The 17997-nt window shown below is 47.7% G+C and overlaps 9 protein-coding genes across 9 annotated transcripts; 5 read left to right on the top strand and 4 right to left on the bottom strand.

Moving 5' to 3' along the window:
• Positions 1-1311: 1311 nt before the first annotated feature.
• On the top strand, positions 1312-1521 carry FSUBG_4955 (uncharacterized protein; the record flags this gene model as incomplete). Its single annotated transcript, XM_036682999.1, has 1 exon — positions 1312-1521. One exon carries the CDS (start codon positions 1312-1314, stop codon positions 1519-1521), a length of 210 nt encoding a protein of 69 aa, XP_036539434.1.
• Positions 1522-2062: 541 nt separating this feature from the next.
• FSUBG_4956 (YJU2-Essential nuclear spliceosomal component) lies at positions 2063-2920 on the bottom strand (the record flags this gene model as incomplete). Its single annotated transcript, XM_036683000.1, has 3 exons — positions 2063-2600; positions 2652-2737; positions 2798-2920. The coding sequence occupies 3 exons, from the start codon at positions 2918-2920 to the stop codon at positions 2063-2065; spliced, it is 747 nt and encodes a 248-aa protein (XP_036539435.1).
• Positions 2921-3468: 548 nt separating this feature from the next.
• Positions 3469-4581, top strand: FSUBG_4957 (KIN17; the record flags this gene model as incomplete). The annotated part of the gene is made up of 3 exons (XM_036683001.1): positions 3469-3562; positions 3659-3854; positions 3906-4581. 3 exons carry the CDS (start codon positions 3469-3471, stop codon positions 4579-4581), a joined length of 966 nt encoding a protein of 321 aa, XP_036539436.1.
• Positions 4582-4829: 248 nt separating this feature from the next.
• FSUBG_4958 (SPT4-transcription elongation) lies at positions 4830-5532 on the bottom strand (the record flags this gene model as incomplete). Its single annotated transcript, XM_036683002.1, has 4 exons — positions 4830-4863; positions 4916-5169; positions 5231-5431; positions 5530-5532. 4 exons carry the CDS (start codon positions 5530-5532, stop codon positions 4830-4832), a joined length of 492 nt encoding a protein of 163 aa, XP_036539437.1.
• Positions 5533-5551: 19 nt separating this feature from the next.
• Positions 5552-5986, top strand: FSUBG_4959 (uncharacterized protein; the record flags this gene model as incomplete). The annotated part of the gene is made up of 1 exon (XM_036683003.1): positions 5552-5986. One exon carries the CDS (start codon positions 5552-5554, stop codon positions 5984-5986), a length of 435 nt encoding a protein of 144 aa, XP_036539438.1.
• Positions 5987-6187: 201 nt separating this feature from the next.
• On the bottom strand, positions 6188-7927 carry FSUBG_4960 (phosphatase 5; the record flags this gene model as incomplete). Its single annotated transcript, XM_036683005.1, has 7 exons — positions 6188-6226; positions 6281-6405; positions 6455-6816; positions 6867-7110; positions 7161-7596; positions 7657-7737; positions 7796-7927. 7 exons carry the CDS (start codon positions 7925-7927, stop codon positions 6188-6190), a joined length of 1419 nt encoding a protein of 472 aa, XP_036539439.1.
• A 993-nt stretch (positions 7928-8920) lies between these two features.
• FSUBG_4961 (nuclear ES2) lies at positions 8921-10273 on the top strand (the record flags this gene model as incomplete). The annotated part of the gene is made up of 1 exon (XM_036683006.1): positions 8921-10273. The coding sequence occupies one exon, from the start codon at positions 8921-8923 to the stop codon at positions 10271-10273; it is 1353 nt and encodes a 450-aa protein (XP_036539440.1).
• Positions 10274-10651: 378 nt separating this feature from the next.
• FSUBG_4962 (atypical ABC1 ABC1-A kinase) lies at positions 10652-12964 on the top strand (the record flags this gene model as incomplete). The annotated part of the gene is made up of 1 exon (XM_036683007.1): positions 10652-12964. The coding sequence occupies one exon, from the start codon at positions 10652-10654 to the stop codon at positions 12962-12964; it is 2313 nt and encodes a 770-aa protein (XP_036539441.1).
• A 336-nt stretch (positions 12965-13300) lies between these two features.
• On the bottom strand, positions 13301-16271 carry FSUBG_4963 (NAD+ synthase (glutamine-hydrolyzing); the record flags this gene model as incomplete). Its single annotated transcript, XM_036683008.1, has 15 exons — positions 13301-13454; positions 13506-13545; positions 13662-13734; positions 13795-13835; positions 13884-13934; positions 13987-14099; positions 14164-14179; positions 14233-14376; positions 14442-14849; positions 14923-14956; positions 15018-15313; positions 15366-15502; positions 15591-15791; positions 15848-16007; positions 16118-16271. 15 exons carry the CDS (start codon positions 16269-16271, stop codon positions 13301-13303), a joined length of 2022 nt encoding a protein of 673 aa, XP_036539442.1.
• Positions 16272-17997: the final 1726 nt, after the last annotated feature.

Raw genomic sequence — 17997 nt, forward strand, 5'->3', positions numbered from 1 at the left:
AAGAAATACTAAAGTAATATATAGCTACTTACTATATATAGCCTTAACTAATATTATATAAAAAGTTTATTAGCTTTAAATATAAGCTTTACTAGTTAGATCTTCTTATACTTATATTTATACTAATTTAGTTAGTTAATTAATAAAATTAGTTCTTTATAACCTAAAGCTTCTTTATAAATTACCTATTATAATTTATTAGTAGCCTTTAACTAAATTCCTTTACTATAACTAACCTGCTAGGGTTAATACTATCTTTATAATTAAAAATAGTAAAGAAATAAGGCCTTTTTCTATTCCCTTTAGATTTAATAATCTTTATAGCTATCCTTATAATAAGTAGGTCTTTTTCCTTACTATATTTATTATTTAAGCTAATAGATAGTAGTATTATTATTATTACTATTAAAAGGGAAATTAAGTATTTTAAGATTATTATAACTAGGAAGTAGCCTTATAGCCTTACTTAAATTAATTAAAACTATATACTTATTTTTAATAAATAGTAAAATAAGTAAATAGTAAAAAAGCTACTAAAAGGTTACTATTTTAGTTTTATTTCTTACTAACCTTTTCTTATTAAGTTTATAGTAAAATAGGTATATTATATAAATACTATCTAGATTAAAAATCCCTTAACTATATAATTTAATACTAAAATTATCTAATTTAGGAATAGCCTTCTGTATAGATTTTACAGATTATATTAAGTATGCCCGTTCGTATTAATTAGATCAGGGCCTGAGAGACAGACATAGAGAGGAAAAAGAAGGGTCCATCCATGATGATGATGGATGGGCTACGGGGCCACTCACACCACCACACCCCCACTTACACGCGCTAACATCGGATGCCACACCCCATTACACAAGACGAATCCACTGTGATTGCATTTTCAAGGGACCTGGGGGTGGAGGCTTCAGGTCTGGTGGGCTTGGACTTTTGGGCTTGGGCCTGGGCTTGGTCTTGGGCTTGCAGGTACCCAGCCCGCTCCGCTCCTCTCCTTCTCGGCACTGCTGATGTGCATTCGAGCTCGGGCTGTACTGTAGAGTTTGTGGTATAATAAGAACCTGACATCCCCCTTTCGATTTTGCTTCTCATCATCAATCAACACAACAACAACAATCACAACCACTTCAGCTACTCTTCAGCCTCATTTATAAACTCTCTCCCCTTTCAAGCCGGCGTTCACCACTAGCCTCTTCAATTTCTCAATTCGACTCACTTGTTTCAGTCGATAATTCATAACTCAATCACAAAACTGAACCTCATCTCAAACCACTTACACAACCACCACAAAACACATTCATCATGCCCGCTCGATCAGACTACGGCTCCGTCTCCATGTCCATGTCCCCCCCTCCCCCTACAAACCTCTCAAGCTATGCCCGCTTCATGCACGACCACACAAAGCGTCAGATGGAGGCTTCCGGTGCTAGCCCACCCCCAACCAACGCTACTGCTCAGCGCGCCCGTTCGTCTGGCATGACAAACGGCCACACCAGCCCCAACTACTCATAAATCATGCTGAGAATACGACAATTCTAGAACTCCACTCTCACCATGAGTTCTACTTTTCACTGTTTTGGCGTTCTGCCTTGGCGGTTGGGGCATGACATCAATCGCGACGTCAATCGTGGCGAAGCTGGCCCCAGCCTCTTCCAAGCCAGGCCTCATCATGACTCTTGTCTCATGAAACATTAACACATCATCTACGGCGTACTGGTGCCTAAAAAAGCTCATTTTTATATGACGAAATGGCCTACTTTCAAAATTCTTTTCTTTACAAGCAAACACGACATGCAAGGCGTTTATGGTCAAGGGTTTATGAGCTGCGAGAGTAGCACTGTAACATAGGTAGCGGGAATAGGGATACACAAACATGTGCGGAGGAAAGGGAGATAGTTTTATAGCTATTTGCTGCGATTAGCGAAATGATATATGAACCAATTATTTGATCACACCATTTTTCATTTGACGGTGAATTGAATACAAAGTGACTGCTTGCGCCAAATACAAAATCATTATTACAATTAATTGTTAAGTCCCGTGAATGTCACCTTCATGACGACTTCTTTTTGAGACCTAGAGCAGCCGCATGATCCTTCTTCTTTTTCACCGCCCTCTTAAACGTTGGAGCTGGGGCTTGCGGCTCAATCGGTGTGTTTTCTGGCTCAGCAACCTTCACGGAGCTCTCCACCTGCGCTCGCGCTGCAGCGAATGCTGCCTTGGCAGCTTCTTCATCCTCCCTTTCCTGTTGTTTTCTCTCTTCGTCTTCTGTTCGCACGATAGTATCTACAAAATCCACCCCTTCTTTCTCAGATCGGTTGATGCGAGCGTTTCTGTGGCGGATTTCGTCCAAGGCATCAGCGGCGGCCATCTCTCGTTGAGCATCCTGGTTCTTGGCTTCCAGCTCCTCCATCTTGTCCAACTCTTCCTCGCCCGCGGCTTCTGCTTCCTCTCTTTCCAACCTATCTAGACGTTGTTCGACGCTTTCTTCCTCAGCCGCGCGATTCCTCCATGGTTCATTGTTCCTCACCGCTCCACTAACCACAACGTAGTCTTGGTTCTTTGGGTCGGTCTTGATGATGATCTCCGAGCTGCAGGATGAGCAACGAAAACTAAGCTTAACGATCTGTATTCCTAAGTACTTTTCGTCCGGAGGAGTCTCCTTGCGAGCGTTCTTCTTCAAACCGCGATTCGAGAAGGCGCCGCATCGCGTGCATCGCATAGTAAACTAGAGAGTAGTGTTAGCTTTAGTCGTAATCTTACAGGGCTTTGGTGGGTCAAGACATACTGGACACATTATGCGAACCTGCTGAATGCGAGGTCCAGCGTTCTTGGGTCCACGACGACGCTGAAGAGCGCTTGGGTCAAAGTCGGGAGGGTAGTATTTCTGTAGTACTTTGCGTTCCGACATCGTGGGCGGACTCGAATAATAGGTCTTTCAAGTACGGCTCAGTTATAGGTGGAAGCGCGCTTGTGGATTAAGGCAGCTGCTGGTGGTAGGGTCAGATTCGAGCTGTGTGAATGATCAATCGTGAACTGAAGTTTTGGAGTTGAGCAGGCGCAAAGCGTAGCTGATAATAGCGGGGCCATTCGGCTGAATAATTCAAAGTTAACCAATCAGCTCGTGTCGCGATCCAGCGGTTCCCAAAGGTAAGGGAACCATCCAAAGTTGGCGTAAGCTGACCTGATGCTTTCAGTCACTTAGGACCGCGGTCTCCAGTTTCTTCCTCTTCTAACATACCGCGACTCTCTCTCAGCGAGTGAAGATACCAATGTCATAGATGGTTTTACAGATACTCAAGGTTGGAATCATAGTGCGCTACGCCAATAAGCTTTGATAACCGATACATGGAAGGCCCCACCTATTTCTGGGCGGCTCCACACTCTTAACATCCATCCTATCCATCCACCAGCTCTTTAGTATATGAGAATCTTCCTTCTTCAAACATCATCGCCAAAATGCCAAAGGCCGAGGTCGGTTCAACGAAATACGTCGCAAACCGCATGAAGGCCAAGGGCCTTCAGCGCTTGAGATGGTACTGTCAAGTTTGCGGTAAGTAAACGCTGCGCTGCGCTGTCTCATCATCGTGGTTTCAACTCCTCTCAACCACACTTCTGAATCTCATAACGAATACTAACTGTTTCACAGAAAAGCAATGCAGAGATGCGAATGGATTTCGCCAGCATACCATGTCTGAGTCTCATGTTCGGCAAATGTTGCTTGTCGGCGAAGACCCTAAGAAGTACATAAAATCGTACACGCAGCAGTTTCAGTCAGACTTTCTCCAGCTTCTCAGGACGGGTCACGGTGAGAAGCCGGTCCATATCAACCATTTTTATCAGGAGTACATACGAAACAAAGAGCATATTCATATGAATTCTACCTCTTTTGCTAGCTTAACGGAATTTGCAAAACATCTGGGCCGCGAGGGAATTTGCCGCGTCGAAGAAAACGATAAGGGTATTCACATAGCGTGGATAGACCGGTCTCCAGAAGCCCTAAGACGACAGGATGCATTAAGACGCAAAGAGGCCCAGGATCAAGGCAACGAGGAGATAGAACAGCGAATGATTCGGGAGCAGATCAAGCGAGCACAAGCCACCGCTGGCAGTCGGGAAGAGGAGAAAGAGGAGGATAACGAAGCTCGAGAGCTAAAGCGACAAGAAGGCGAGAAGATCAAGCTCTCATTTGGAGCGAAGCCAGCTGCCTCCGAAGCGAAGTCATCAGAAAGCCCAGCGCCTGACACAACAGCCCCTGAAGCGGAAACTTCGAAGACAGCAGACATGACTACGGACAAGGGCAAGGAGCCGGAAGCAGCGCCAGCAAAGCCTGGTGGGTTTGGAGGTATTTCAATGAAGCTTGGCGGAAAGCCTCAAACCAAGAACGTTTTCGCCCAGGCCAAGAAGAACGCCCTCGCTTCAGGATCCAAGAAAACAGCCAAGATTGAACAGCCAAAGAAGATGAGCGAGGCTGAACGCATAATGAAGGAGGAGATGGAGAAGAAACGATCAAGAGAGTCTGCTGGATTCAGCTTTGGTATGGGCTCTGGCAAGAAGCAGAAAAATAATTGAGGATATTAGGGATTGTCTTACAGCTTGGACCGGGTTAAAGGAATCATAGCAAATGGCAAAGGTGAAATTTGTTAAGCACAAGAATTGGATGGGGTGTTTTTGCTTTGTTCTACCATCGATACCACAACGGCCGCTTTTAACTAATCATACGCAATTTTCATAATATTTACTGCTATGCCAGTCCCTCTAACGCCAGTTTCGCCAGAAACATAGAATAAATTATTCCAAGCCAGTCAAAACATGGCAATCTAAGCATCGTTCTCCGCCTCTGTGCCGTCACGTCTATAAACCCAGTCAGTTCGGTCCATGCTACCAGTGTCCAAGTTCGACTTACGGAATGTACTGTATTCTATACTCGTCTTCCAACGTCGATCTAATTTCGTCGGGGAGTTGACCTGACACTTTGATGGCGTACATGCCAGGAACATAGTTGTCAAGGCGCTGGTACTTTGCGATCCATGATTTGGCCGGGTTCGCGAGGGTGATAACTCCCTCGAAGACTTGGGAGGTGCAGCTCTCAATCTGGTCCTGCGAGTGCTGAAGATGCAGAAACTCTTCGCAGTTCGGGCAGCCTTCGTCGCGGAAGCGCTAGGATCGCAATATGTTAGTCTCGGGCTCGTGCTTGGCTTCGCGACAGAGAGGAACGTACGGCGTAGGTCATGACAACAGAGCAGACCATGCATGCTCGTAGGTAGCGCGCTTGGCCGGTAGAGACGTAGTTGGAAGTCGACATGGCTCGTGTTTCGTGAGAGATACCGTCGATAGTGTTTTGTTTCGGCGATCGGTCTGGGGCGTGAAGAGTGGTTGCTGGAATGTTGAACAAGTTCGCGACAAAGGCGGCGATGAAGAGCTGTTATGCATTTAAGCGGTGTATACAACTACTGCGATATCCACTCAAACTTCAGTCTTTCATTAAAGATACCTAGACCAACTTGATCATCAACGAACCATTTTGTTACTTCTATTGATAATGACACAAAATTCAAGCCAAGGCAGCCAAAAGTCAATATTCCAACAGAAGGATCTCGAAAAGTCTCATGATCTTCTCACATGCACAATCAAGGAGCCACCATTCTCATATGTACACCTGCAACTTGTCAGCCTCAGCGGCACATCATCTGCCACACTTGACAATCTTTCGCTCAAGAGCTACTGCACAACTGCTCTTCGCCGATGTCTGGGAATGGTAGGAACTGCAATTTCTATGGATATCCTTAAAATCGACAACGACCATGCCTGGGTCCGTGTTCCAAGACCAGACCTTGGCTCCTTTGCAACAGCAATCACAGCATGGCAAGGCACAACGGATGATGGCGAGCAAGTAAGCCTACAACTACGACAATGCTCAGACTGGCTAGGCGCCATGGTTGGAGCGGACGGGCAAGATCGATTATGGAATGCTTGAAGAGTGGCATTTTGTCATAGTTATCATCATTCAACTGGAACCTCATTTTATCATCTCATCTATCCGAAGATGGGGGTATAAATGCATGCATGTACATCGCCCATCGGCCTACCCTGCAAATGCACCGTTTCCAGACGCCCGGGACCTGAATACATTGTGAAATCGCCGCCAGTTTCGCTTTCTAAAGGCTCTCCGTTTTTTCTACATCAGGGAAGACATGAGAGAGCTTTGCGCATATGCCTGACAGTTGATCAGTATTGGGGATTACGAGGTTAAACACCGAGGGCCACTCACCATAGGCTTGATGTCGGGATGAGGCACAGCATCAAATTGCTCGTACTGGAGTTTGTAGTCGGGGCCAATGTTGATGTAGGCACCCCTGTTTTCTGTTGAGTCACAGTATCGGGGGGCAGAGAAGACTAAGGGATGATCAGCAAAAGTTCAACGAAGATACCCAGAATAGCTTACCAGTAATACAGCGGCCATCGTGCTGCACCTCATAACCGTCCATGCGAACCTCGTGACTTCGAATAACAGCCTCAAGACCGTTCTTCTCACAGAACTTCTTGGTGATGTCGGGACCAAACTGCATACCGACACCACGCTTGCTGGGTCCTCGGCCGTTCTCCTCCTGGGGGTCGGTCCAGAGCATCTCCATCATCAAACCAGCTTGACCTGGTTGTCGCTGGTTGTGTCGGTTGAGTTTTCGGATATCGTCAAGAGTGACGCTGTCATCCGAGAAAAGACCTCCGTGGAGGACAAGGTACTTCTTGCCAATGAGGGTAGCCAGAGCAAGAGCAGAGAAGCTCTCAGAGAACAGCTTGAAGACCCTTATACTCAATCAGTACCGTCACATGGATATATGGTTCAAAAAACTCACCGCTCGTTATACTTGGCTTTGCACTCGCCCTCGAAACCGTACACACGGTTCATGTCATCCGTTTCGTGGTTACCACGGTTCAAGAAGAACTGGTTAGGTCGCAGCCACTTATAAGCATAGAGGAGCAGAGCGATTTCAGTTGACCAAGAACCTCGGTCAACGAAATCACCGTTGAAAAGATACCAGTGCTTCTCGTCGGGGGTTCCGTTACGGCGGAACAACTCCATAAGATCAAAGTATTGACCTGAAGTGGCGAATTAGCTTGGTAAACCTCTGACCGACAAGTGCTCTTACCGTGAGTGTCACCACAGACAGTGAGCTTCACGTCGCTGGGAATCTCGACCTCGACCATGGTGGGTTCGTCGTATACGAGCTTCTTGACCGCGATGATAATTTGATAGACGTATTTTCGGTGGATCTTCTTGCCCGTCTTGAAACGTTCAATCATATCGTCGATGAACTCCTGTGTCATCTCGTCGCCCAATCGCACACCATCATATCCTGGCTCGACCACCATGGAGTCCAGATCAAGACCCTCAGCCGCTGAGGGCTCATCGCCGACCTCGATTGCTGCAAAGAAGGCTAGCTGGCGGACGATCTTTTTGCACTCCTCCAGCTTGAGTCTGGCATCCTTGTTGCTGGGATCGAGAGACACACATGTCTTGAAGTCGTCAATGGCATCCTTAGGTCGGAGGATCGCAGTCTTGGCCAGTCCTCGTCGGTAGTACGCCTAGCACGGTCAACATTTCAAAGCCTCTTCCTCCGGTTCGTTGGGAGTCTTGTGGCGAACCTTTACAAGTTTGGGGTTGAGCTCGATAGCCTTTGTAGCGTTGGCAATAGCGTAACCGTAGGCCTCGGTCTTGATGTATGCCTAGAGTACCAAGTCAGGAAATGTTCCGGGGTTAAGATTGTGTGGTATATTGACGCACTTGGGCTCGGTTGGTGAAGAATGTAGGCTCCTTGTCGTTCAGCTTAATGGCCTCGCTGTAAAAGTCTACGGCACTAGGATAATCTCCCGCTTGGAAGGCCTTGTTGCCCTTGTTCTTGAGTTCGACAGCCATTTTGCAAAGTCAGGGTTTGTTCGGCGAAGAAAGATGGCTGCACAGAAGGAGATCGGAGGGGGAGAGGAGGGGGAGGGGTTCTGTCGTTGGTTTGCGCCGAGCGCAGCTACAACCGCTGAAGTCAGTCGCAAAGAGAGAAGAAGTGGATTACGAAAGGAAGGATTCAGAATAAGCTTGTGGAATGTTAAAGAAGCGAGACAATCTGCCAAATCGGCTTGGTTCCACAATGTGAGGAAGGGGAAAGAAGTTTTGGACGTTGATGGAGGGCGGCTTCTCGGTGGAGTTTCTCCCCGCTGGCGGCGTCATGAAGACGAACCTAGAACGCCTGGCGGGGCGGGCTTAACGGGCAAGGCTTCAGGGCTTTCAACCTTTGTGATAGGTTAGAATGCCCCTGTAAGCGATCGCAGCTGGGCGCAAATCAGCAATGCCTAGCGTGACCACGCGCCTAAAGTTGGGGAATCTTTATCAATCGCCACCAACACCGATGTGCGTGTGTGTGCATGTGTGTGCATGTGTTGCTGCATTGGAGCCTGGCGAATGGGATAGATCATCTCTTTATTGTGCTACGTTTCTACAGTCCAAGCCCAAGTTTTCCTACTTTCAATCACCAGGCTATTGTGCTACTCGTAAAGCTTACCTAGAGTAATGCATCGCTGACTCACTTGGTTACCCAAGAAGTCAACAAGTTGTTCAAATTTACCTTGAGTAAGAATGGCAATAGGTATTATCCACAGAAACCTATACCTGGACTGCCTTGACCGAATCGGAGATCGGTTAGTTGCATATCAAGATCTCGGCCCCACTGCTTCATTGTTGGAACCTCAGTCAAAGTTATTCACAACCAACAGACACAAACCAAACTCATACCAAAAAGACTCGACTCTGAATATCTGAAACACACCCAGAGACATCGCGCAACTAGAAAACACGGTCCAGCACTGATAGTGAACTTTCCACGGCTGGTGCGCGCCTTGCGCCCAGTATTGGCACATCATGGACTCATCAGGGTCAGGGACCTCAAATGCGCTGGTACGCAAGCGGACAGACACAGACTTGATGCCCCCGCCTCCTCAAGCCAAAAAGATAAAACGACCCAAGAAGGTACTTGACGAAGATACCTACACAGAAGCATTATCACGAATCATCGCCCGGGACTTCTTCCCGGGACTCCTTCAAACTGAGATACAGCAAGAATATCTGGATGCGCTTGAGTCAAAGGACTCTGCCTGGATCTCAAGTGCGGGCCGAAGACTTCAGTATGTTATGACACCTGGACGCAGAAATGATCCTCTCTTATCACAACCGAATTCCTTCACTTCTGGTGGCCGGACACCTTCAACATATGGCGGCGATACGCCAGCTTCAGTTACCTCTAATGTTCCGGATTCCCAACCATGGCTAGGAGCCAACATGAGCCTAACAAAATTTCAAGATACTTACACAAGTGAGGATAATGAAAGCTTTTATAAGCTTGTAGACAAACAGAATCAGAAAAAGGCGGACAAATATGCCTGGCTTTGGCGCGGCAACAAACTGCCATCAAAGCAAATGATCAAACAGAAAGAGGTTGAGGATCGACTGAGCCAAACCCGAAGCCTCATAGATGACGGATTCAAGAAGAACTTGCTGGCCATCAAGGACAAAGATGACCGCCCAGCTCGCCCGGATTCCTGGAATGCCAACCCTCGAAACGGTTTGATGTTCAGACCTGAAGGGTTAGAGGATGGTGTCCTTACGGTTTCTCAGAAGGCCGAAGAATCTTCAAGAATGGCCCCAAAGTCAATAGTCTACGAGAACACGAGAATGCCACAGCCGCGCATCACACCGAGGGCGCCATCTCCGACCATGTCAGCGGTGCGAGACGCCATTGCCAGCAAGCCTCGGAAAGATGATCGAGACTCTAGCATCGTTAGCGGAGGCGAGACACCGAGGGTTAATGGGTATGCTTTTGTGGACGACGAGGATGATGAAGATGAGCCAATCCTTGCTGCTCCTATTATCAATCTAGGCCCGGGAGATGCAGCCCCAAACCCTTTCCGCCTGCAAGAGCAACGCGATAGAGAAAGTCTACACGAACGCATGGTGGAGAGGATATCTCAGTCGAAGAAGGAATCCTCAAGGAATGGACTTACAGGGAGAGTTGACAAGACGCCGGTTCCAAAGTTTCCGAGTAGTCCTCGGGTCAATGGTGGACTTACGCCGGCCGCACAAAGGCTTTGGAGTAAGGTTGGCACCCCTGGACGTGGATCAAGTGGGAGCTCATTTGGAAATTCCAAACCCATGACTCCCAGAGGATCACTTTTGAGATCAGTGAAGAGACCTGACTCAACATCTGGAAAGAAGTAATGGTGGAAATGAGATACCGCGGTGACGGGGTTCGGGGCATCTCTTGCTTTCCATGTCTTCCATGTCTTCCGGAGTGAATTAATGGATTGAAAATTGCCCCAATGTTCCATTGTTTTCACTTGGCCAGTCACTACCTTACCTATCCTCGTCTTTTTTAATAGCATGGTGTTGTGTTGGCGCTCCATACTTTTCACGATACCTGCAGCGGCTCAAAAGAGAAGCGCAACCATTCTGGATTATTTACATGATAAAGCAAATAGAATTTAAATTCGAATAATTATTTTCTCACTCGGCCGAATACTGTGTCTGGTTCCTCCAGCTCTGAGATGAGGCCATTTACAAGGAACCCGCTTAGTTGCATGACCCATCGATTAGATCATGGACTTTTTTTGGTTGGACCTTGGAACTACCAACCCACCAAACCGAGCTGGCAGCCAACGCCAGCAAGCCAGACAATATCAACCACCTCCATTCAATGTGCTTCTGGTCCAAGGAGGCCGTCTAAGCCCGATGAGGTTCGTCGACTTCGCAATCGACCTTGCGGCAGTGCTCAATGCCTCTCGAGGTGTCGCCGCTAAGCATGTCGCGCTTCGAGGTCGTCAGATCGATACATACAGTCGAACTTCAAGTGTTGCAGCGGCATTGAGGAAGCGAAACGCTCAAAGGAGCTCACCAACGGGGGAGAAAGCACCGAATGCTACGGCGGCGAGCGATGAGGTTGTATACGAGCAAGCTGCACCGGCAGCACGAGAGACGAAACCTATAATCGAAACACCGAAACAAAATGTTCCGCCTGAAGTGACGAGGACCGAAAGAGCACCCTTCAATAGCCCGGTTCCCAATTTCAGACCGAGCCCACAGCAACAGGTTACATCGGAACAGGCGAAAGAGGATGACCTTGATCTACCGCCTGGGATCGACGTCAACATCTTCCATACCGCGAGAGGTTCCAAAGTCCTCGACTCTCTACGAAAGCAAGGTCGACCTGGAGCACCTCCTGCACGCCCCGGAGTTGGGGGTCCTGTGAAGCCACATCCCATGCGAGACTGGCCTCCGCGCCCACCACCCCTCGAAGAGAGCTCTGAAGAGGAGCCCGTAAAACCTCAAGAGCCTGTGTTCAAGCCAGTGGAACTCGTAGAGCCTATAGAGCCAGCTGAGAAGGAACCCCTTGTCGAGGAATTTGTGCCGAAGAAACAGTTGGAGCAGAAGCCCGTCGAGCAGAAACCGGTGGAGGAAATCTCCGTGCCTGAACCAGAAAAGGCCACTCCGTCAGCCCCTCCGGCCATTCAAAAGATCGACGAGGATGTCATTCAAGCCGCCAGAGAGATTGCTGGGGAGACAGCAACGCCCTCAGAGACACCATATGCTTTACGAGAATCCAAGGTCCCCTCGTCTCGTATCAGCCGGATCTGGAACTATAGTGGTCTTGCAGCAGGTATGTTGGGAGGCGCCATGACCGAGGGCTTCAGTCGAGCCTTTGGCGGTGGTGGCGAGGGATCTGTCCTCCTGAGCGAGAAGAACATGGAGCGTCTGGTTGCCAAGCTCTCGCGTATGCGTGGTGCTGCTTTGAAGCTTGGCCAGATGATGAGTTTTCAGGACACCAAGATGCTACCTGCCCCCATCCAGCAGGTGCTCCAGCGTGTCCAGGATCGCGCTGATTACATGCCTGCCTGGCAGCGTGATCGCGTATTAGTAGCAAACCTCGGTCCTGAGTGGAGAGACCTCTTCAGCGATTTTGAGGAGAAGCCTATCGCTGCTGCTTCTATCGGACAGGTTCACAAGGCCACACTAAAGAACGGCAAGCGAGTTGCCGTCAAAATCCAATTCCCTGGTGTCGCTGACTCGATCAACTCGGACCTCGACAACCTGAGCATTCTCCTCACAGCTACCAAGCTACTCCCTAAGGGTCTATATCTCAACAAAACCATCGACAACGCGCGGTTGGAGCTTGGTTGGGAATGTGACTATGAGCGTGAGCTTCAGTGCGCTCAACGCTACAGGGAGCTTCTCGGTTCAAGTGAGAAGGATGTCTTTATGGTGCCAAATGTTTATCCCGAGGCATCTGGTAAGCAAGTACTGACCATGGACTTCATGGATGGTATCGGTGTGACTCGCATCACCTCTTTCACCCAGGAGCAACGCGACTGGATCGGTACCCAGATTCTTCGTCTCTGTCTCCGTGAGATCACAGAGTTTCGGTTTATGCAGACAGATCCAAACTGGACAAACTTTCTCTATAATGCGGATGTTAACAAGCTCGAGCTGCTGGACTTTGGCGCATCTCGCGAGTATCCTGACGAGTTCGTCACGCGATATGTGCAGCTTCTCGCTGCGGCCTCTCGATCCGACAAGGCCGCTGTCAAGGAGTTGTCAGAGAGCTTGGGCTACCTGACAGGCCATGAGAGTCGCACCATGGTTGAAGCACACACAAAGTCTGTTCTTACACTTGCGGAGCCTTTCCTTGCCAGCGCACCCGATATTTACGACTTCAAAGACCAGACGATCACCGAGCGTGTCAAGGCTCTCATACCCGTCATGCTCCACGAGCGATTGGCACCTCCACCAGAAGAGACATACAGTCTGCACCGAAAGCTCAGCGGTGCGTTCCTCCTGTGTGCCAAATTGGGGAGCAAGGTCCCTTGCAAGTCTATGTTTGAGGATGCGCTTGCCAAGGGGGGGTATAGTAGGTGAGAGTGAGGGGGAGTCAAGTGTAATTATGTACCATATAGTCTCATGTGTAACATTATTTAGATGATAAAACGGTCGACGGATGTAGAATAGAAACGGGATTTTATGACAACAATGCCTTGTCCAGAGTACTATACAGTTTTCCGGCATCTCTCGTCCGAGGGTTGGGGACTTTAACCACGAGACCTGTAGTTAGTTCTTGTAGTTTAAGTACTAACAAGAAGAAGAAGAAAAGATTGTTAAAGTGCAATCAATGAACACGCTTGAGCTTTGTTCTTTTCTATTCTTATGGCTGACTCTACAGTCATGTTTGTCTCAAACACAAAAGAAACGTCTACTCTATTTGGAGTCACTTGCAGCCTGCTTCTTCTCCAGAGCCTTTTCCAGGGCCTCAACCCGCTTATCAATCTTCTGGAAGGACCAGCCCTGGAAGGCAGGTGGGTAGAACAAAGGGCGAAGGTCAAATCTGTGGTCGTCGGGCGAGTAATTTTCCCTGTGTAAAAGTCAACATCTAAAACGTGATACCAAGATCCAAGAGGCCCACTTACACATGAACAGCTGGCGTCGCCACAGCTTGTTTGTGGCTACATCTTGTTAGTAAAAAGATCATTTATCAATAGGAATACTACTTGCCGGTTGATGTAATGGAAATGGTAGAAACGCTTCACCTTGGTGGCGATATCTCGTGGGCTCAGTTTACCCTCTCCGCCCCATTCTTCGACAAGTCGTAGGAACATGCCGTAGGGTCCCAACTTGCTCTCCTTGCGTAGTCGCTACAACAAGGTGTCAGTTTCATCGCAATATTGGCTTTCATCTATAGCTGGTTCACTTACTCCAAAACGAGCCAGTTCGTCATAGGTCATGCCCATATCAACTGCGGTTGCGTCAATAAGTTAACTTGCAACAGGAGACGATCGCGTACCCTCGTCAGACTGAACATAGTTTTCGGTGATAGGCTCTAGCTCGGCCGTGGCTATTTTGATGTCAGTCGTCTCGTGGCCTAGCCAGCGTGATAGATTTCGTACGTGTAGCATGAATAAACTCTTCCAAAATCGGCATGTCGAAGTTCTTGGCCGCCCATGAAATGAAACTCTTGAGATCCCTTTTACTCACAGCTCCAATCGGGTTCAAATCAGCACTTGAGCAACTTCGGTCATCTATTAGTATGATTCACATCAGGGGTATACGGGCGAAGCTCTTACTCGTATTTTGTGAGGTCTGGAAGATATCATTAGTCAACATCGCAGTAGCCTTCTTTGAAGCACACTCACATCCTCGGAGACATTCGTCAACATTACTGGATCCAAGCACAAGCAGGCTTCCTCCCCCTGGGCGCTGCCGAACTGTTGGTAGCATCTGAGCGTAGTAATAGGCGATGACCATGCGGCTGCGTGCCTGGATATTCTGAAGGGCCACTGCAAAAGTCAGTATATCACTTAAAGGGAACCTAGAATACCTTGCGTGGAGTAAAAGGTCGTACAGTTTTCAGTAGCTGATCCACCATGAACCTTGAATTTAGGCTCGAATCCCGTGCCTTGAGTAAGCAAGTTCTTGGTAGCGTGGAAGGTATCGTCAATGTTCATGTCAGTGTGGTAACTACCGATACGCTCGGCAAGGTCCTTGGCACGCTGTCGAGTCTCCTTGCTGCTCTGCTTCTCCATACCCATGTACACCGTGTGGAAGATCTGATTGCAGAACTCCTCGGCGGTTTCGGGGAGCTTATCCGAGAACACAGCAATTCTCTTGACATCTTCAATGACCTCCTCATTACCAGCCTTGATAGCCTCAACGACGAGTCTGCACATGCTGAACACAATAGTAGCGGTTGCACATGAGTCAATACCTCCTGAGAGGGGGACCAAGTAACCAGATGCCCTGCTTCTTCGGACTGTTCAATAGTTAGTATTTTCAATTCTTTCGAGGTAAAGCTCCGACCGCCAGGGCAATAAGGGCAGACGTACGGTAATCCCAAAGCCAGCAAGCTGGGCCAAGGGCCTATATAACATCAAGTTAGTCGAATTACCCCAGCCGAGTTCTGTCTGACGGATCAACGTACAATTTCTTCCTCGGGGACATGATAACGGGCTGGTCGAGGAGCTGTTGGGGCATGAAGGAGGTCAAGATCCTCATGACCCAGGCTGAAATCAACCTCGATTCTCTCATACACAGGTGCTTGCACAGCCTGAAAGTTGCGAGATGGGGCGAATCTATAAGCACGGACTTCTTCGAGATCAACGGTCGCGGTAACAACTTCGACATCGTCCAAGCTGAACTGAGAGCCTTGAGCCACGATCGAGCCATTGACCATGATGAGAGATGCACCATCGTAGAGAAGCCTGTCTCCATCGGAGCCTAAAGAATCATCAGAGCAAGCAAGATTGAGTCGGTTGTTGGAGCAAAATACCAGACTGGTTTGCATAAAGGTATACACCACCACTCTTGCGAGTTGCTTCAGATATTAGAGCAATACGCTCATCAAGCTTTCTCAGTGTGTGATGAGAGCCGGAGGAGTTGGTGAAGATTTCCACGCCGTTGAGAGCCCTGGATAAAAGTCAGTCATAACCCAGAGGTCCAATAGCCCGGGATTCATCCACTAGCATGATTTGAGCTATTGGGTGATCAAACATACATGTTAATGTGAGGTGCCTGGGGGGTAAAGAGCTCCTCGCAAGTCTCGGCGGCGACAGTTGTATCATTGAGGGACAGAACAACATCACCGATGGGAACTTGTCGAACGCATTGGTGCTTCTGAAGAGCAGGAGGAAGATTGTACTTCTCAACATATCTCGGCCTGTTCCAAGGAGTGAAGAATCGATTCTCCCTGAAGTTTCTATACAAGACATGTCAGCCAGGCAATCTAGCCTAGGTATGGACAGCAAAACGTACCCATCGTTGGCAAGATAGATTTTGGGGCGAAGGCAGAGGAGTTTCCCATCCAGGATAATAGCACGGCAGTTGTATCGACACCCTCTGTGCATGAGAGGAAGACCAACGTCGATGAGAATACCATGGAGTTCGGTGTCAGTCAAGATTGCGAGTAGGGACTCTAAGGAATGCTCGTAAACATCAGCCTCAAGGAAATGGTCAAGACTATTCGGTTTATTAGTAACGCCTCTCTACTAAGTATCAAACTGGGTCAGAATCTGACTTGCCAACCATAGCCTGTAATCTCGAGCTCAGGGCCCGTTCTAAGCGTAGCTCCAGCTTCCTTGGCGAGGATGATACTCTTGCGAATTCTCTTCAAGTTACCCTCCCAATCCAACACCCACTGATTGAGAGAACATGTCGCCAAAGTGATCAAGTCCGCCATCTTGAACTGAAGATGTGAAGGGAATTTGCTATTGAGCGAAGTGAGGGTCGATGACTACTAATGAAGAGATCGGGGTGGGCCTTGAGTTTATGTATTCGCGCGGGGTAGAAGCTTGCGATAGCGGCATACTTTGTTTTACATATGCAATCTATGCCTTTTGTATTTGGTCTTGAACCTGAACTTCACTTCAACAAGCTTCTGTCAGTTTTTATATTGTATGTTTTGTGTACCCAGAGACTTCTATGATCTTTCTTGAACTCTCTTCAGTTCAAATGCTCTATAACTTGGATAGACCTTACGATCCAAGTATCTCATAATGACTCCCAGTGCCCCACCAGAAATAGACTCATGAACTCAAGATACCGGTTCATCTCCGATCGTCCGAAACATAATAACTTTGAGGTTATAATAAGACATTTGGATCCTAAGCGATAAAACGACTTAGGTAAACTACTCTAAGTTTAGGATTGATTTAGGATACCTGCTATTAAAGTCTGATATATTCTTGCTCCCTAAGGACAGCCTCTCGATAAGCATTAAATTAGCTGTCAATTCGACTTCTATGATAAGTAGAGTGATTTAGTATTATGGACTTAAATAATTCAAGCCTAAGTTTAAGGCTTCTTAGCTCGAGGCTTGATGGTGATGCTAGAACTTACATGAGATATCGGTCTCGGGTATAGAGAGAATGGGCAATGAAGATAACAATTGTGAAAACTGAGCTTAAAATCTGTCTACCTAGCTTTACCTTTGCTTGTCCCGTGATTGTTCATCTTTAATTTGCCAAGGCATACGATTTTTGATGTTATCCTTGAGGGATGGGCAGCTGGGGCTGGACCGATTTACTCAACAAATCAACGTGGAATCGTCTCAGTGCTTAGCAAATGAAGGAGCAAGCACAAATAAAGGCAGAACATGAAAATGTAAGAGACAAACATCTGAGATATGAGTATAAATACGATGCTAATTTCCAACTTGAAGTCTTCTCTTCTAAGCCACACCCTGACAGTAGGACAGCTAAGGACCACTTAGTACCTCGATCTTCAGATATCTCGATAGCCCTGAACCAGCGATTCAGTGTAAAGTTGTGTCAACAATATATTAAATGACCCTTTTGTCCACGTCTACAAAGTGGACTTTTCCCCATAGCTACTGAGGAGTCTCTCGAGCATGCACAGCTTGAAGAATACGATACCTCAAGAGAGCATGACAACTCATGTCTGAACCAGTTCCTATATATCTAAACTTTAGCTCTACTATACCTCGGAGGGTCATGTCCTGAGTGTAGTAAGCCATATACCGAGGTAAGTCCATGAAAAGTTTATCGACATTCGATATCTAACCTCCAGAGCTCAGTGCCAGGGATGAGCATTATCGACTGACCTGATGTGACAGCGCACTTCTCTTTTATGACCAGACTCGAAGTACCTAGGCATTCCCTTCTGCCTGGTTCACAAAAAAATGGGGGAACCGCCGAATATATATTAAGTCGCTGTCTCCTGGGTAGGGAAGAGCTGTGATATGTGTTTTTGTGGGAAAGCAACGGCATTTAATCATCAACGACCGAGAAATCTGGAAACCTTTCAGGGGTTATCACTTTCCATACTACCCCTCTGCTTTACAAGGCGTCATGTTCTCGTCGGGGCGTCCAGATGAGTCTGTAGAGTACATCTGCCCTATATGTGCTGTGGAGCTGAGTTGGGAGCTAGGTCCTTACTAACTGGCA

Source organism: Fusarium subglutinans (genome assembly GCF_013396075.1).
Source record: "Fusarium subglutinans strain NRRL 66333 chromosome Unknown NRRL66333_c0000045, whole genome shotgun sequence".
Lineage (NCBI taxonomy): Eukaryota > Fungi > Ascomycota > Sordariomycetes > Hypocreales > Nectriaceae > Fusarium > Fusarium subglutinans.